General features: G+C 45.1%; 2 protein-coding genes across 2 annotated transcripts in view; both read right to left on the reverse strand.

The window, feature by feature from the left end:
* The window catches only part of LOC148022730 (sulfate transporter 4.1, chloroplastic-like), a 242,971-nt gene that overhangs the window by 204,134 nt on the left and 21,211 nt on the right, over nucleotides 1-17,626 (reverse strand). The gene's annotated exons all lie outside the window — the stretch shown is intronic.
* Nucleotides 1,609-7,178, reverse strand: LOC148022731 (uncharacterized). The gene is made up of 3 exons (XM_087696538.1): nucleotides 6,880-7,178; nucleotides 6,462-6,831; nucleotides 1,609-1,782 (listed from the first exon to the last, which is right to left on the reverse strand). Exons 1-3 carry the CDS (start codon nucleotides 7,176-7,178, stop codon nucleotides 1,609-1,611), a joined length of 843 nt encoding a protein of 280 aa, XP_087552664.1.

Below are 17,626 nucleotides of genomic sequence, written 5' to 3' on the forward strand. Positions count from 1 at the left end.
TATGTGTTTGATCCATCACGAGAAGACCCTAAAATCTGCCTACTATCTGCTCCAGCCTGTATTTAATGCAGTCACATACTGCCAAGCACCTCCAAAATGTTCACCTGATTAGCAATGCTGCTGCTAGCTCCTGGAAGGTGTCTCACTATTGTCCTTTGCTTGTTGGGACTCCCAAATGGTTGTCTTCTACAGCAAGCCTCTCTTTCCTAGGCTGCAAACTAACTAAATGGTTGAGACCTAGGCCCCAAAAACGTTTTCTCAACTTGCATGGGCATGTTTACCACGTTGTAGTCTTCTAAACCCATTTTTCAGCAAATTATCCAACCATTTAATTCATTTTTAAAATGAAATAATTCTAAAAAAATAATTTCAACCCTTCTAAGCCTACCCAAAATTAAATGTCCCTATCCATAATTAAATTGGCTAGGCCATTTGCAACCTGGAGTAGCTGCCAACCGCTCTTGACCCTTAGACTAGCATTAATTCATTTATTAATGCTCGTCCATAGTGTCACCACCAACATTAATGGCCAAACAACTATCCTGGGGTCAAAACTAACACCAACTAACCACCAAAACCCAATTGGCATATCTTACCATAACTTTTGCCTTTGACACCCACTGCATCCTCGGGATCCTTGGCTTGTTAGCATGAAATAACTCCCATATGCATCACATGTACTAAACAACCTTGCACACATTTGATGAATAACTTAATCAAATGTTATCAACAAGATTGAAGCATCTCAAAATTTCACGTCCCCATGACACCCCCTCTCAACCATACATGTCAAAGCCAAAGGAGGAAGAGAAACCTGATGTCAATCTTTATGTGATGCTAAGAACCATAAAGAAAGATGGAGATGAAGCCCCCTAGCTACAAGAGCCAAGAAGAAGCTACCACTATGGTAGTATTAAGAAATACTTGAATATCCATCTCAAGCTTCCATGTTGGAAGAAGAGAAAATCTCAAAGGAAGATGAAACCACAAACAAACCACTAGCAATCCATGTTTCCAACCAATGAAGGACCTATACAAACCTACATGTTAGCCCTTAATTAGAATACAAAACTCAGCATGTAAGTACCAAAAAGAGATTAGAACCAAGAAGTTTATGTCTCGTGCATTTGACACATCTTTGCTTAAGCATGGCATTACACGTCAAGCCATTGTGAGGATGACACCTCAACAAAATGAACCGGCTGAAAGAAAAAATTGCACTCATGTAAATGACCACATGTATGCTAAAAGAGTTACCACACAAGTTTTGGCTTGAGAGTCTTCAATGTGCAAATCATGAACTTAATCATGCTCCAACTAAGGCACTCAAGATGATCGCTCCTTATGAGGTATGGCATGATAGAAAGCCAAAGGTTGATTACTTTCGAGTGTTCGGATGTATAGCATTTGCTCATGTGCCTAAAGAGCTTTGTGGGAAGCTAGATGATAAAGCACTTAAATGTATTTTTGTTGGATACTGTTCGGAGAGCAAAGGCTACCATTTGTACATCCTCAACTCAAAATATTTTTGCCACAGTAGAAATATCATTTTTGCTAAAGATGCAGCCTATTCTCAGGATCATTTTGGGATGCCAACCACCTATGAGCCTAGTGATGTCTTTGAGGGTCCTTTGCCACTTGCATTGAAATCCCAGCCTGCTGTAAATGCAGGACCAGGTATATTACAGCAAGCTGGTGCTGCTCCACCTGCCCTAGTTCATCCCTTGGTTGATAAGGTTTTGCCTTCGGCAATGAACCAAGCAGTTCAGCAAGAAAGGGCTGCTATAAATGCAGCAAAAACAGTCCTGAGATTGTTATTGCAGACTTTCCAAGGGCTTCTCTACCTCAACGTACTAGAAAGGCTACTAAACAATCTACTCAGAATGCAAGGGGGCACATTTTGTGGAAAATTTGGAAGTAGACACTCTTCTTGATGAGCATATATTCATGAGCTCACTTTTTTATGAAGATGAGCCTACTTCATTTGATGACACACAGCAAGAAGATGTACATTGGTTGCAAGTCATGGAAGAGGATTTAGACTCCATTGCTACTAATGGTACTTGGGATCTTGTTGAGTTGCCTCCTAGTGGCAAGAAGGCTATTGGCACTAGATGGGCTTTTAAACTCAAAAGCAAGGTCGATGGTTCAATTGACAGGTATAAAGCACACTTGGTTGCCAAAGGCTATACTCTAAAAAGGAGGATAGACTTTGACGAGACTTTTGCTCCTACATCCTGCATGAGTATAGTTAGATGTGTTACTACTATGGCTGCCCATCATTCATGGAAAATACATCAATTGGGCATTAAGACAACATTTCTTGATGGTGACCTTCATGAGGATGTCTATGTATCACAACCTCCACAGTTCGTGGTTAAAGGCAAAGAGCACTTGGTTTGCAAGTTAAACAAGGCTCTATGTGGCTTGAAACAAGCTCATCATGCATGGTATTCAAATATAGATGCTTATCTGAATAGCAAAGGGTTCAAGAACAATCCAATTGCTCCTACTCTACACATTAAGAATAAAGGGTGCATGCAGATTTTAAAGCTGAATTGAAGAATGCATTTGCTATGTCAGATACGGTCCTTTTATATTACTATTTGGGGATTCAATTCACCCAAAACCAGCAAGGTATCATCATGTCACTATCACTATATGTGGCAAAGCTTCTACATAGGTTTAACATGTAGGATTCTAAACCTATGAGTACTTCGAAGGAACCAACGCTCAAGCTTTCTATGCATGATGGTAGTGAGATAACTACTGTGGCAAATTACAGCGCTATTGGATACCTTATTTATCTTTGCAACACATGCTCTGACATACAGTTTGCACTCTCTCAGGTGAGCAAGTTTATACACAGCCAACATACAGTTCATTGGCAAGCTGTTAACTGGATCTTCCATTACTTGCAAGATACTCAAACATATCCCTTGATATCTCCCATGGGGGAAGACTTGTAGCTGCATGCTTACAGCAATTTAGATTGGGCTAGAAACTCAGATACTCAACAGCTGTTAAGTGGATCTTCCATTACTTGCAAGATACTCAAACATATCCCTTGATATCTCCCATAGGGGAAGTCTTGAAGCTCCATGCTTACAGCAATTTAGATTGGGCTAGAGACTCCGATACTCGACAGCCTAGTAGTGGATATTATTTATTTTTGGGTTGCTCATACATTTCGTGGCTTAGCAAGCAACAATCTACAGTAGCTACCTCATCTTGTTGTTGGGAATAAAGGGCCACCGTGCCTTTAATACATGCTCCAGTGTGAACACACCCTTAGTACTTGTACTTTAGTACTTTACATATAACTATCACAAAAACCTAAGACAGGGACAACTCTTTGTACCCACATGTCGTCCATCACACACACACACACACACACACTCTCTCTCTCTCTCTCTCTCTCTCTCTCTCTCTCTCTCTCTCTCTCTCTCTCTCTCCGCCATTGCCAGCCATCCCGACCAAGCTTCTAAGGCTTGCCCAAGCTGTGACATAGCAAGTCACGATACAGTTCAACAGTCAAGAGCATGTCGTAGTTCACATGCAAGTAAACTAAGACAAGCACACATAGGCGGCAAGTATACGCAGGTGATAGGCAGGCAGAGCCGACAAGCAAGTGATAGACAGGCAAGGGACGCGGGCACGCCACACACAGGCATGAGGCACACAGGTCGCGTGCTAACCGACCTACTGACAAATCTTTTTTTTCTAAAACTTTTTTTTTCTTTTTTCCTTCTTTCCTTGGTGCTCTACGGGCTATCATGCATGCATAAGCACAGCTCGACAAATCTCAAGGATTGGGCACACACCTACTCATAAATTTGGGGATTTTGACATATACGTAAAGATTTTACTCGACTAATTAAAATTTATGGATTCTTGCACACTCTCGGGTCTCAAAAATTGGACCTTTTCACGTACATGCAGAAATTGCAATGGGACAAGTACATTTCTTGGAATTTTGACACATTGGATCCTGTACAATTTGGGGCTTTTGCAAATTTTGCAAAGTTTGGGTCAAATTTGATCTTGCTATGTACTTAACAATGCAATTTCTATGCAAATTGAGCACATAGGACCCCGAAAAAATTTGGTGCTTTTACAAAATTTGTGAAATTTGGTAAAATTGGCTTGTGCAATCCACTTGGGAGTTGTGTTTGATGTCATTAGAGCACTTTGAGTAGAGGAATTTTGGGGCTTTTGATCATGGGAGTCAAATTTGTGCCCATGGATACATTTGGATCAAAAATTGCAGCTAAAATTGATGTATTAGTATGTGATACCACTGTAATTGCTTATGTTGTACTACACATACATTTGATACCTCTAAAAATTGATTTGCAGATCTGAAAATTACTTGAATTTTCATCACTAGAAAAGGGAGAAGCCCAAATGGAAGCACGAGCATCACTAGAAAAGGGAGAAGCCCAAATGGAAGCCCAAATGGAAGCACGAGCAAGCGGAAACAAGAGAGATGTGAGCTATGGCAGATGGAGCAAGAGAGTAAGAGAGAGAGACTCAAGATGTGGGAACTCAAATAGTCACAATGTGTGACCGGCCTTCCCTTTATTCAAATGTCACTAAAAGAATAAAGAATAACGTGACAATGACAGGCGCCTGCTGCCTGCAATGTAAAGGTACAAGTATTATCAGTGTAGTCATCCACAAGCAGCTAGGCACAGGCGCTTTTACCCCCAACAACCTCCCCCTTAAAGACAAATGTGCCTCAAGTGAAGAGGAAACAAGAAAAAAATAACAAAGTACAATGTGTACACAGAGTACAACACGATGAGGAATACAAGTCATCTCATGCAACGCCCATCAACTTCCTAACAAAGGCAAAACGCTTTGCTAAGAGACTTTTCGTAAGCAGATCTGCACGATTTTGATTAGTTGAGATCTTGGCAAGGTCAACAGACTTATAACGTCCCCGCTTCCAAATGGGAACCACCCCCCACCCCCCCTAAACGAATTAAGATTAAATCAAAAATAATAATAAATCCCCCCCCCCCGGTCGTCGCGGACAGGTGGCGGAAGGGGAAAAGAAGAAGATGACGTGGTAGGGAGAGAGGATGATGGCGTGGAGAAGGTGATGTCAACGAGACTGACGAAGGGGCAGATGACGACACTCGCCATGAAGGAGAGGACAATGATGAATCAAGGAGGGAGGCCATGGACCTACAAACCTCCCCCACTGCCATGCAGAACAGGTGGTGGCACGCCACCACCACTCCACCTTCTCCCCACGTTTTCCCCCCCAATAATACCACTCTCCCCGTATAAAACACCCCCCCTCCCCATCGTAAAGAAGGGGACGAAGATACCACCTCTTCCCCCCCCTTTGCTGCCAGGAGAAAGAGAGGGAGAAAGAAAGAAGAAAGAAAGATATATTAACATCTACATAAGGCCAATGTGGCCTATGAGACAAAATCCAGATTACATCTATGTCTAATGTCATCTCATCAGTAAGGTAAAGATAACATTACAAGTAAGTGGGTGGCCTTTGAAACAATATTGAAAATAACTATACGATGGGGCTATACTATGGTTGAACCATGTGTAGTGTTGTTCCATTGATAGAAAATGAAAGGAAAGGAAAGGAGAACCAGATCTGATTTAGCCATGTACAAAAGTGTGGTGCAGACTATGGGTTGTAGTTCGTCTCAAGATCTACACATGATCTCAACTATGATGCGGTCCCTAGCTGCTTCACTGATATGCCTGGTGGTGAGTCTGCGGTGTCTCATGATAATGGCTCTAATCCGACTGCGGTGTGGCCTCCTCGGACGTGGTCTTGGTAGACAGGGTCGTCGTGCTCGACAAAGGGAAATGGCTCTATCCAATGTGACTCCACGGTGTGGCATGTAAGGTGTCTGGTGGGGTGGCTCTGTCTCTGCAAGGCTGGTAGTGTCAATAGGGTCGACTCTATAGAAGAAGTCTGTCACTGCTCTCTGTGTGTGTCCCTCTGGGTGAGCTAGCCTCTTGTTTCACAGTAGTGCAATTCGGCGCCTCTCGAGCTCTAGGAGGAAGAGACCTAGGCATCTCTAGTCCTCGTACTCCATGACGCGACGAAGGGACTCAAATCCATCACGGAAGAGGCAGTGGTACCGTCCTCGTATGTCATGGTATACTATGCATCTACATATGTAGTGCTCCTCCGTCTCAGGCTCTCGACCACAAAGCTGGCAAGTCCTATCCCCTGCTAGGGTATTTGTCCATTTGCCTGTCTCCATCTGGAGCCTATGTGAGAAGGTGTGAATCTGTTCGATAGCAACCCATACGCTATGGGAGAGATGGGTGTCCATATATGCTGGCCGAATAGTGAAACCATCATCAGAGAGGCACAAGAAATGACTCCTGTAGAACTCCATCCTTGATCCTAGAGGAAGTGGTGGGTGGATCCATGTCCTTGCCGTCTCAATCCTCAAGATATCAGCTCTGATTACCTGGTTCAACTCTGATCGGCTGAGAGAAAGTGTAGGGCAGTCAAGGCTATAATCCAAAGGTGGAAGACGGTCAATATCCAAACCATGTAGGCTTATCCAAATAGCCATCTGTGAAAACCAACAATTCTTCTCGCCTCCTGTTGCTAGTTGTCTAGATGAGGTTAGTGTCAATCTAGAGTATCTATGGCGTGGAAGTTCCCATAGTCTGTGCCAAAAGGTCACTGCCCTGAAGAGTGCCTCCATGACTATGGGTGTTGCCCCTAGCTCTGCTCTGACAATGGGGTGTGGGGTGGAGGGCTTACTCCTAATCATGCGTGCTATCATCAAAATCAGTGGCCTTTCCATGCTATCCCAGCCATCATAATAATCCCTCTCTAGTCCAATCTGATCAGTAAGTGGGCTAAGGCGCCTATGGTACAAGTTGCAACCCCATACCTCTGCTCCATATAGTAATGTAGGTGTGACTAGGGTGTCAAACAACCAAAGTTTGGTGCGGGGCTCCTGGAACTGTATGTGAGCACATTGACTCTCAAGTGCCCCTAGTGCTACGTATCCACGTGCCAGACGTACCTCTGATGCCCCTCTCAACGAAAAACATGGGCCAGAGAAAGTGACTCCCAAATAGACATATTCCCTCACATGCTCCAGTATGTCTCCCCCAAATGTGAATTGGTACATAGATCTAGTCACCCATGCTACTGAAGTATTGAAAACCATGGTTTTGGTCTTCCCAAGGTTCACTGTGAGGTCTTTATCTCTACAAAAGATGTGCTAAGCATCTAGATGGCACTGCAAACCCTCCGGTGAATCTGAAATGAGAACAATATCATCTGCATATAGTAATATCGGTATCAACACCCCTGCCAGGTTGGCTCCAACTCCTCCTCCTCGGTCTATGTGATCAGACACTTCATCTATGTACAGACCAAACAATGTGGCTGAAAGTGGACATCCTTGTTTCACTCCTATAATACTGTCAATCCTCTTTGATAGCCCCCCAGGTGCTCATACATGACCTGTCACTACCTCATATAATGCATAGACACCCCATCGTATACCCTCTGGTACTCCAATGTCTTGCAATCTCTTCATGATGCGTGTACGAGGCACTGTATCAAAAGCTTTGCGAAAGTCTACAAAGCAACAATAGATCCTCTTGTCTCGAGCTCGACCCTCCTCAATAATGGCTGTAAGTGTGAGAATATGGTCCAACGTGGTATATCCTCGCCTGAAACCTGCCTGTCCTTGTGCTCTCTTGCCTTGCATTTCAGCCCACTCATTGAGTTCATGCTCCAATATAGATCCATATATCTTGGCCAAAGAATGACCGATCATGATAGTCCTGTAGTTGCTAGGAATCAGGGGATCGCCACTTTTAAATAGCGGAATTATAGTATTGTTTGACCAACTCATAGGGAAACCTTCACATACTGCTCTATTGAACATATGTGCTAATATGGGTGCTAATATGTCACCAGCATGTGAGAAATGTTCTGCTACTAGTCCATTCTCATCCTGTGTCCTCCCATTTTGTAATCTATAGATTGCATCCCTAACCATTTTCCATGTGAAGAAAGACCACTGTGTTGGCCTACAAGCTTGTGGGGGCTGCATAGGTGGCTGTCCTGGCATGTCATACAACTGTCTCCCATAGTCAAACCAAGCATCTAGTGATGTAATCTGTATGGGGGGCTATCTTTCATGAAACATCTTCCATGCACTCTTGCTGTCCCGCCCCAAAAATAGCTGATATATCTCTGCTTCTGCTTTCGTTAGGTAGTCTCGTTTCTTCTTCCGCACAAGGCGTTTGAAGAACGCCTTTGCTTGGTGATGTGTTTGAGTGCCTAGCTCCACTTCCCTCTGTAAGCGAGCTCGGGTGAATCTACACTCATTATCATACCAGCTATTTTGGGGAGCAGTAGATCGTGTGGGTCTACATCAGGGCAAGGTGTGTGGGAATACATACATGGCTGATCCATGTATGGTCTCTGCTAAATCCCTTGTACATTCTTCCAATGATCTACTCAAGTCCAATGTATGTAAACTGGTCTACAGAGAACCACTATAGATGTGTGAGGTGTCTTCTGTAAAGTAATATTTGGGACGTTTAGGGAGGCATGGTGTTTCATATTTCATATGTACACAAAAGAGCACGAGTGTCAGAATAGCATGATCTGCTGCTATACCAATTGGTCTCTTAGATATCTTGAAATTTTGGATGTCTGGTATCAATGCTAGTGAGCCCATCAGGTAGTCCACAGTACTTGCCCCTCCTTTGTGATTCCAACATGTCAAATTGTCAGATCCTAGCCACTGTGGCAGACCATTAAAGATGGCTAGTCCATGTGCATTTCCCAAAGTCAATAGGTGTGTCCCATAGGTACTCACTTCTTTAACCTAGGCTCTCCTGCGTAGGCCTATTTCATCTATGTCGATCTCTTTGAACATGGCACTGTCATGCATATAAAAGTCACTCTGTCTATCTCCAGTGCATGCATTGAAATCTCCTACTAATAATATGTCCCCAATGCTAGCATATCTCATGATATCCTCATAGAGTACATTAAAGGGAGATCCATCTCGTGTGGCATAGGTAGAATTTGCAGGAGGAAAGTAGCATATTGCGATGAATATATCCCGTGGTCTTCCTGCATGTATCCTAATCCATAAATATCGTGCATCATCATCTCTTTTCATTACTTGCACTATCCCTTTGGTATAGTATGGCCACACCTCCAGAATCCCTAGTGCTTCCTGGTTTTCTAGCTACTGGATGAAATGCACTTTCCCACCTGTATCCCCACACATCTGGTAGTCGGCTACCTTTACATTGGTGTATTTCTGTGTACATTGCTATATCTATGTTTCGGAAGCTATCTTCAAAGTAACCAGCATCCAAGCGCAGGGCTCCATTACAATTCCATATTGACATCTGAAGTGTCTCATAGGCCTCGTACCGTCATGAAGTCCTTTTGTCAGTTATGATGACTCGTCCATCCCTATAAACAGCCCACTTTCCCTCTTTGCAAGCCTCCAATACCTTGGGCATTTGTTCTCTGCGATGCACTATCTGTGCTGGGGTAAGGTCCTCATCCAAATAAATCTTCTCACCCTTGAGGACTCTCCTCTTGGAGAGGAAGGCCTTTTTTTTCTCTGTCTCCAAAGCGAAGAATTAGAGCCTTGGACTTAGAGTCCTCTTTCCCCACTCTCCAAGCACTAACGATAGGTATGTCTAAAGTCCCAATTTTGTCAGCAAGTGTCTTAGCATCTTCCTCTGGGCTGCTCTTCTCCTCGCCTCTTCTTCCAAGGTAGCATTCATTACTTCAGTCTTGTTCACTGATGTTCCCTTATTCTTTTTTATTACTTCAATCCATGGGTTGGCTTCTTCTATCTGCTTCTGTGCTGTCTTTGCCACTTCTGCCCATGAGTGAATCTCCCTTTCACATGCCTTTAAAGCCTCTTTCTCTTTTTGTAGTTCTTCTTACGTGTTCGTTTCTTTTTTCTTAAATGTATTCAATTCTTCCCCCTGTTCTAAGATTTCAGCTTTGTAGGCATCTACAACTTTCAGCATTTCAGTTTTCAGCGCGTGCATTTCGGACAGCATTTGTGCTTGTAGGTCATTCTTAATCTTTATCTGCATGTCTTGCATTTCTGCCCTCTGATTTACTATCAGTTCGGCTTTGACCTGCTCTCGTATTTCTTTCTCTAATTTGGAGAGAGAGGGTGATAGGGTGAGAGAGAGAGAGAGAGAGAGAGAGAGAGAGAGAGAAAAAAGAGAGAAGAAGAAGAAGTAGAAGAAGAAGAAAGAGAGGAGGAGAAGAAGAAAGACATGTGAGAAGAGAAGAAGAAGAAGAAGAGAGGTGAGAAGGGAAAAGGGAGAGAGACAAAGAAGAAGAAGAAGAGCGAGAGAGAGAGAGAGAGAGAGAGAGAGAGAGAGAGAGAGAGAGTGTGTGTGTGTGTGTGTGTGTGTGTGTGTGTCCTTGAAGGATCTCCTTCTCTTTCCCTCATTAGAGGGTGACCACACACTCCATCCCTTCCCCGCAAACTTATTCCAACAATGGGGTCACTAGCCAGGGCATTTCTGTGAATACGAATACAACATCGGGTATGGATAATTCATATCCGAATATCCAGGTACTAATTGCCATCTCCGCTATTCATTGAGACATAGGTTATATCGCCTTGGCATGCACATGAGTTCGTTTTAATAAGTAACCCGAAATTATTTTTCAATAGTTAATGAACTCGTAGGGGATTTTAGGATAATTCTTTCCGTAACCATAGATGACCTTGCGTAGATTTATGCATATGACGCATTGAGGTTCGCACAAACCCTTATATCCAAATACAATCATTGCATCCCAGTGCTGTAAATTACATGAACAAACCCCGTTCCCTGAAAGGCTTAATTAAGGAAGCTGATTTTGAATATCACACATAAATGTAATAGGCCCTAATTAGAAAAATAAAGCTATCAAGGAAAGTGGGTGGGCAGAACCCCCAACGGGTCTGTCCTACGGTAGGGTGGTCCCAAAGAACTAGGAGGCTTCTCACAAGGTTTTACCATCGTTCAACCTTTAGGTATTAATAGGTTAGAATCCGATTCATGCTATTTTAGGGGACCAGATTGGGACTGTCACCAAGTGGTGATACTTTTTGCAGTTGCTTTCTTTATTTACTTATATAAATATTTTATTTATTTTCTTTAGTTGGTGCTTTTTACCCCCACTATTCTCTTGGATTAAGCCAGAATCTTTGCATGGCCAGAAGAGGCAACCATTGAGACAAATTAGACTAATGGTTTGTCTGAGCCTTAGGACCGGTTCCATATTAAATGGACACTGAGAATAGAATGCCAGTGGTTTGGAACTGTGTGCTTACTCACTAGAGATGGTGCAGAACAATGAGCCTGGCCAAGACAGAAGATGCACTGTAAGAATGCTCACGGAATAAAAGTCACCATAACTGAGTCACATTACACTTTTTTATGTGGTTGCAATGATAAAAGTTACTCAAAACAACTTGAGGAATGTAGGGATCGCCATCCCTAAAATTTAGGAAGTTACTATTTTTGGACCCTAGAATCTGTTCACGTCATTAACTTTGTTTTTGCACGAGGATTAATTCTCTGGTCTATGACAAGGTTGAATTTTGCAACGATCATGGAGAATTTTAGACCGAAAGGTTTAAACGGGAAAATTGTTACATGTATGCCATGTGGCACAAATTCCCAAAAGAGAGAGAGAGAGAGAGAGAGAGAGAACATTTAAAAAAGCGTAATAGGCATAAGGGGCAGATCTGAGAATGAAATTTTCAGAGCTGAGGGCAGATTGTTGTAAGCACATCAGCTATGGAGAGTACTTCTTCGTCTCTGACTCATGTACGGAGGTAGAGCTTGCTCCCTCTGGTCAACTCTCTCTCTATTCTCAGAGGAAATGCTTTGCATGATGGGCTGATTCCATCGAATGTACAGTTTTGTGTTTTCTTTGCACTTCTACTGAGGCAAGAGCCTCACTGTCAAGGTTCAGGAGCAGCTATTGGCTTCTTCAATGCAGGAACTAAAGAAAGTGATGACCATGCCACACAAGAACAGGGTTTTTCAGCTCTGATTTAGTGCTGTTTGTGGGATTGTTTTACTGGTGGAATGATGCCAGGGTAAAAGGGATGCTGTTCTGGATATGCTGGACAATAAAAACAGTAAATACAAAGTTTTGCAAACTGCAATTCTGCACATGAATTATTGAGTTATGTTTACAGAAAATGCTTTCCTAAAAGGGAGGTTGTTCTGATCATGGTGTATTGTCCTTGTGCAGCTGGGATTTACTCAGAAAAGATGAAAACCAACTGTTCACAAATTGTGTATTTTGGAATATTTCATTTTTGCAACTTTCCATCTTTTAATTAATAAAGAAATACTAAGAGGGGCACCGGTCTTCGAGGCCAATCTGGTGTTAAGCGAGGGAGTGAGGTCTCTGTTTTTGTGTGTGTGTGTGTGTGTGAAAAGACCAGGTGTTAATTGAAGGAACTACCGCTTTATGTGAGTCATAGACCGGTTTCAGGAACTATGTCTTACTGTAGAGAGGTTGAGCGACGCATCCCTCTCATTTCTCATTCTCTTTGAACCAAGTGCGGCATGGATCTACTTCAGCTTGGATATCTCTACGTAAAGTAGGATGTCCCGAACCCGACGCTAGAATGTTGTCAGGGGACCTTGGCCCCTAGGAACCCGAATTTCAAGTCGATCCTAGTGGGTTTGGCCACAAACGTTCCGTTGCGAGGCGGACTCAGGAAACCCTAGGTGACAAACCCCGAAACATTCCATGGGAGTGCCGGGCAACGACGCTTAGATTCGTTTCTCGATGGACCACTAAAGCGTGCTTGGACAGCTAGTAGGCGGGCACGTTAAAGTTAGTATCAAAGCGAAACTTCGTAATGATATGTGATTGATTAATGTATGGTTCATAGACATATCCTAAACGGAATAACCAAAGTGGTATGGCTTGACTATCGGGCACCTTTTGCAACCACAAATGCTGACATGCAAGATAATAAATTTCTTCTCAAGCAAATTAAGGCACCTGAGTTTGATGGAGAAGGGATAGACGTCGCAACAGAGGCGGAGATATGGATTGAGTCGATGGATGATTATTTCTTTGCTTCGGGAACTACTGCTACCAATCAAGCAATGATAGCCAAACTTAAGTTAGTTGACCAAGCTGGGATATGGTGGAAGCAATGGTGCAAAGATTAAGGTGTTTCTGAAGCCGCTGCCACTTGGATTCAGCTGAAAGATGTTGTATGCAAACGATACCTTCCGCCAACCTGCCAGACTTTGAAGATGAATGAATTCTTCAAGCTCAAGCAACTGGAATTAACCTTAAAAGCTTACTACTCAAAGTTTGTAACCCGACTAAAATACGCACTACCTATGGATATTGCACAAGAAGTATCCAAGTTTTGTCATGGCTTGAACACTCCTCTGAACCACCGTCTTGAAGCAATGCATCCAACAGACTTGCAAGATACATTACTTCGTACGCATCCAATCATCCAAGAACTTAAATCGGGCAATTGTAGCAAAGATGATTCTTGAGATCAAGGCAAGAGATGCCACATGAGTAGGGAGATAGGGCACATCCGTAGGAGATGTCCCTACCCTCAATGCGTCCACTGCAATGAGCTAGGGCACATCCAAGCAGACTACCCTGGACCTAAGTCCAGAAGACACTAAGCCTCCAAGGAAACGAAGCTACACAAGTGCAGTCTTCGGATATATAGAGGAATCAAATGAAGACGAAGAACTAGAACCCACTACATCTTTTCAGGATGATTAGCAATCCTAGAAATTCTATCGACATGTAATACAACTTATATTGGGAATAAATTCTACTCTTGTACCTACGGTTAATTGCAATCATATGAGTTGCACTACTTGAGTAGCACAGCAGACGCATGGTGGGTCCTAACCCACAAGGTCCCGTTAATGCTTGTTTTCCCCAGTTTCTTCCGAGATGAAAACATCTTGAGTTCTCTAAGGGGGAGAGGATGTAACCTTCCCACTTCCGCATGGGAACCACCCCCTCCCAAATGAATTAAGATTAAATTTTTTTTAGAAATGTATTCTCCCCCCTGTCGTTGCCGACACGTAGCAGAGGGCAAAAAGAAAAAGATGGTATAGCAAAAAGAGAGGATGACGACGTGGAGAAGGCGACATCGACGAGACTTACGAAGGTGAAGATGACGACACTCGCGATGAAGGTGAGGACGATGATGAATCGAGGAGGGAGGCCACGAGCCTACAAACCGCCCCTGCCGCCATGCAGAACAAGTGGTGGCCACCGCCACCACCACTCCACCTTCTCCCCACATTTCCCCCCCCAATAATACCACTCCCCCCCTATAAAACACCCCTCCCCTCCCCCCCCCCCCCCCCCCCCCCAATCGTAAAGAAGGGGACGAAGATACCACCTCTCTCCCCCCCCCCCCTTTGTTGCCAAGAGAAAGAGAGGAAGAGAGAGGGTGATAGGGTGGAAAAGAGAGAGAGAGAGAGAGAGAGAGAGAGAGAGAGAGAGAAGAGAGAAGAAGTAGAAAAAGAAGAAAGAGAGGAGAAGAAGAAGAAGAAGAAGGAGAAGAAGAAAGAGAGGTGAGAAGAAGAAAAAGAAGAAGAAAAAGAGAGAGAGAGAGAGAGAGAGAGAGAGAGAGAGAGAGAGGGAGATAGAGAGAGAGGAAAAGAGAGAGAGAGAGAGAGAGAGAGAGAGAGAGCGGAGTGAGAGAGAGAGAGAGGCTACGATGGGGCCGAGGTCTGGAGAGAGAGGAGCGATGCAGGAAACGATGGCGGCTGCCCAGCCCTAGGCCTCCTGCCCCGCCGCTTCTTGCTCATGCCCTGTGGCCCTGCCTGTGGGTTTCCTGTAGCAGCCCGCTGCCCTGTCCGACAAGCAGACCTGTTACCCGCTGAAGAGCAGACCTGTCCCGCTGCGGTTTCCTGCTAAGGCGGCGCCTCCTGTGGCAGCCCGCTGCCCGGTCTGACAACCGGACCTGTTGCCCGCTGAAGAATAGGCCTGTCCCACCGCGGTTTCCTGCTCAGGCCCTGTCACTCTGCTTGCGGGTGCCTCCTGTGGCAGCCCGCTACCCTGTCTGACAACCAGACCTGTTACTCGCTGAAGAACAGATTTGCCCCGCTGCCCCTGTTCTTCTGCACTAAGGTGCAGAGATAGACAGAGGACCAACGCCACTCAGACAGCCAGTGTTCCCGTCAACGTGACCTGCACACTGCCTACCTGGCCCGCCAACGCGACCTGCACACTGTCTACCTGTAACCGTGCTGCGCTGCATAGTGGAAGCCCTGACCAGAGAATCGCCAGGATCAAAGGGTGTGCTTGCAGAATACGTCCCTGCACAGGCCGGGACACGACAGTTTAGGGACAGGCAGATAGACATTTTACAAGGACAGATCTGTGCCTAGGAGGCAGCAGATTATTGAAGAGCAGAGACTGTAGACAGTACATCCTGCTGCTGCAGTGAGGGCGTGAGCGAAAGAGAGAAGACAGCAGTATGGCTGGCCTGGATATGGATTTTCTCGACCGGACGGTGGCAGCCCTTGGCCCTGATTCCGATACAGAGGAGCCGGAGGATATGGTGCCATGCACGGAGGAGCCGCCTCCGGGTTCTGAACTGCCGCCGGCAGGCAAACGCTCTAAGCACACTTCAGACGAGCCAATGGGTCCTCAGGACCGTTCCTATGCGCAGGTTGCCTCCGAACCTGTGGATTCGCAGGAAATAGACTGGGAGCATTTGCTGGACTTTGCCAATACTCTGCTTGGCGATTATGTCCAGCATAATAATGAAACCTTCTCTGCTGCGGCTGCGGATGATGTGCTGGAAGCGACAGTGGACCCAAAATCAGTCTTGCGGTCCTTCTCGGTGTTCTATGACCATGCAGTTATACTTTTTTTCACCGGCAGGATCCCAGTGCTCTCACATATTCGCCAGTGGTTGCACCATTTATTGCAAGGGGAGTATGTTGAGGAGATCTTCCTTGGACCTCGCGGCTTTTATGAGGTGCTGTTGAAATCGGAATCGCATCGAGCTGAGCTACTGTCCAAGTTGCCACTATTCTTTGACCGTCGCTTGGTCCATGTGGTACCATGGCGCCCTATGGCTGACTTCCAGCGTCTGCTTCAACGCGAATGCCCGGTGTGGGTGGAAGTGGAAAATTGTCCAGCGGTATACTGGCCATTGTTGAAGGACGCGATGGCGGTTGTGGGCACAGTGCTGGTTCCCCCAAGCCTCAGGGCTATGAACCGAAACCGTTTATGCATGTTATGGGATACGGCCAAGAAAAGGCCTGCGTGGCTTCGCCTCAATTGCTCTGGCATGCATCCTTTGCATTTTCGCCTGAAATGGGGCAATTTTGCCGGACACTGCTTTTCATGTGGTAAATTAGGGCATTTTGTAGCTGAATGCCCGGAACGGCAACTGTCTTCTGAGGAGGCGCAGGTTGTGCAGCCCAAGGATGACATGGTGCTTGATGCTCAGACACAGGAGACCCTTCAGCCACCTACTGTCATGGATAAAGGTAAACAACAGGTCCGAGCTTTGGATTCTCCTAGCTCTGATTGGATTGAGGCACGACAAAAAAAAGGTAAAAAGTTGGACGCAGGCCTGGTAGATCCTGGGCCTCATGTTTCCCCGGATTCCGTGCGCACGTACACGCGCAGGAAAGACATGGTCACCTCACAGCAGGTTGCGCGTACCATGGCCCCGTCAGCCCCCCGTCATCCGTCTTCAAGGAAAGTCTATTCCGAGGGCCCCAAGGGCCCACCTGCTAAGCTGGCGTTTGATGCGAAAGGCAATGTGATTACTCCTTGGGATAGGCGCTACCCCCGCCCTGCTCCCAAGGTAGTGGATTTCCCTTCTACCTCTAAAGCAGGTCGCCCGAATTCATTTGCAGTATTGGCTGATTTTCTGGATGAGGGTGTCCTGGATGCCCTCGCGGAAAAGATGCAATCGAGGCAACAAGCGCCTCGTTCCTGACTTCCTTTTTTTGAAAATATATGAAGATTGCCACGTGGAACGTGCGAGGCATTTGCTCTCGCCATAAGCAACATACCATGTGGTCTGTCTTGCATGAGAATCAGTGGGATGTATTATGTGCAGTGGAGCACAAAAGTCATGGTGAGGCAGGAAAGGTTGTGGATTGTCGTGGATTTCGTCTGTTTTATGCAGGGACACATGCTAAGCATTATTCGGGCGTGCTGATGATTGTTCATGAGAAATACCAACCTGTTCTTGTTAAAAATGATGTGCACGGCCGCTTTCTGGTAATTGAAGTCCTATTTGAAGGCGAGATTTTATGGTTGCTGGGACTTTATGCTCCCGAATGATCCCGCATCCCGACGGGATCTATGGTCGACTTTGCAGGGCTCCATGGCACTTGGCCGCAGAGGGTTTTTGATGGAAGATTTCAATATGTGTGTTGACTCTTCTCAGTCCACCTCAGGGCATTCGGTAATGGATACGCCAGAAAGCCGGGTGTGGCACTCCTTTGCTTTGCACATACTTAAGCAAGATCTTTGGTCGTGGCTTCACCCTTCTGTTTCAGGTTTTACTTTTCATTCTGCACAATATGCAACCACTTGGTCGCGGTTGGACAGAATGTATATCAT

The sequence above is a fragment of the Lygodium microphyllum genome, chromosome 16 (genome assembly GCF_053477565.2).
Source record: "Lygodium microphyllum isolate KBCC chromosome 16, Lygodium_microphyllum_v1.1.10, whole genome shotgun sequence".
NCBI classification, from domain to species: Eukaryota; Viridiplantae; Streptophyta; class Polypodiopsida; order Schizaeales; family Lygodiaceae; genus Lygodium; species Lygodium microphyllum.

Excerpts from the sequence above, each read along its gene's own strand:
- LOC148022731 (XM_087696538.1), bottom strand. The coding sequence starts at position 7,178 with ATGGTTTTCAATACTTCAGTAGCATGGGTGACTAGATCTATGTACCAA. Across the intron at positions 6,832-6,879 it reads GAGGTATGGGGTTGCAACTT|GGATTATTATGATGGCTGGG; the intron begins GTACCATAGGCG and ends TGGACTAGAGAG. Across the intron at positions 1,783-6,461 it reads GCCGATCAGAGTTGAACCAG|CAGCCCTTTCTTGCTGAACT; the intron begins GTAATCAGAGCT and ends CTGCATTTATAG.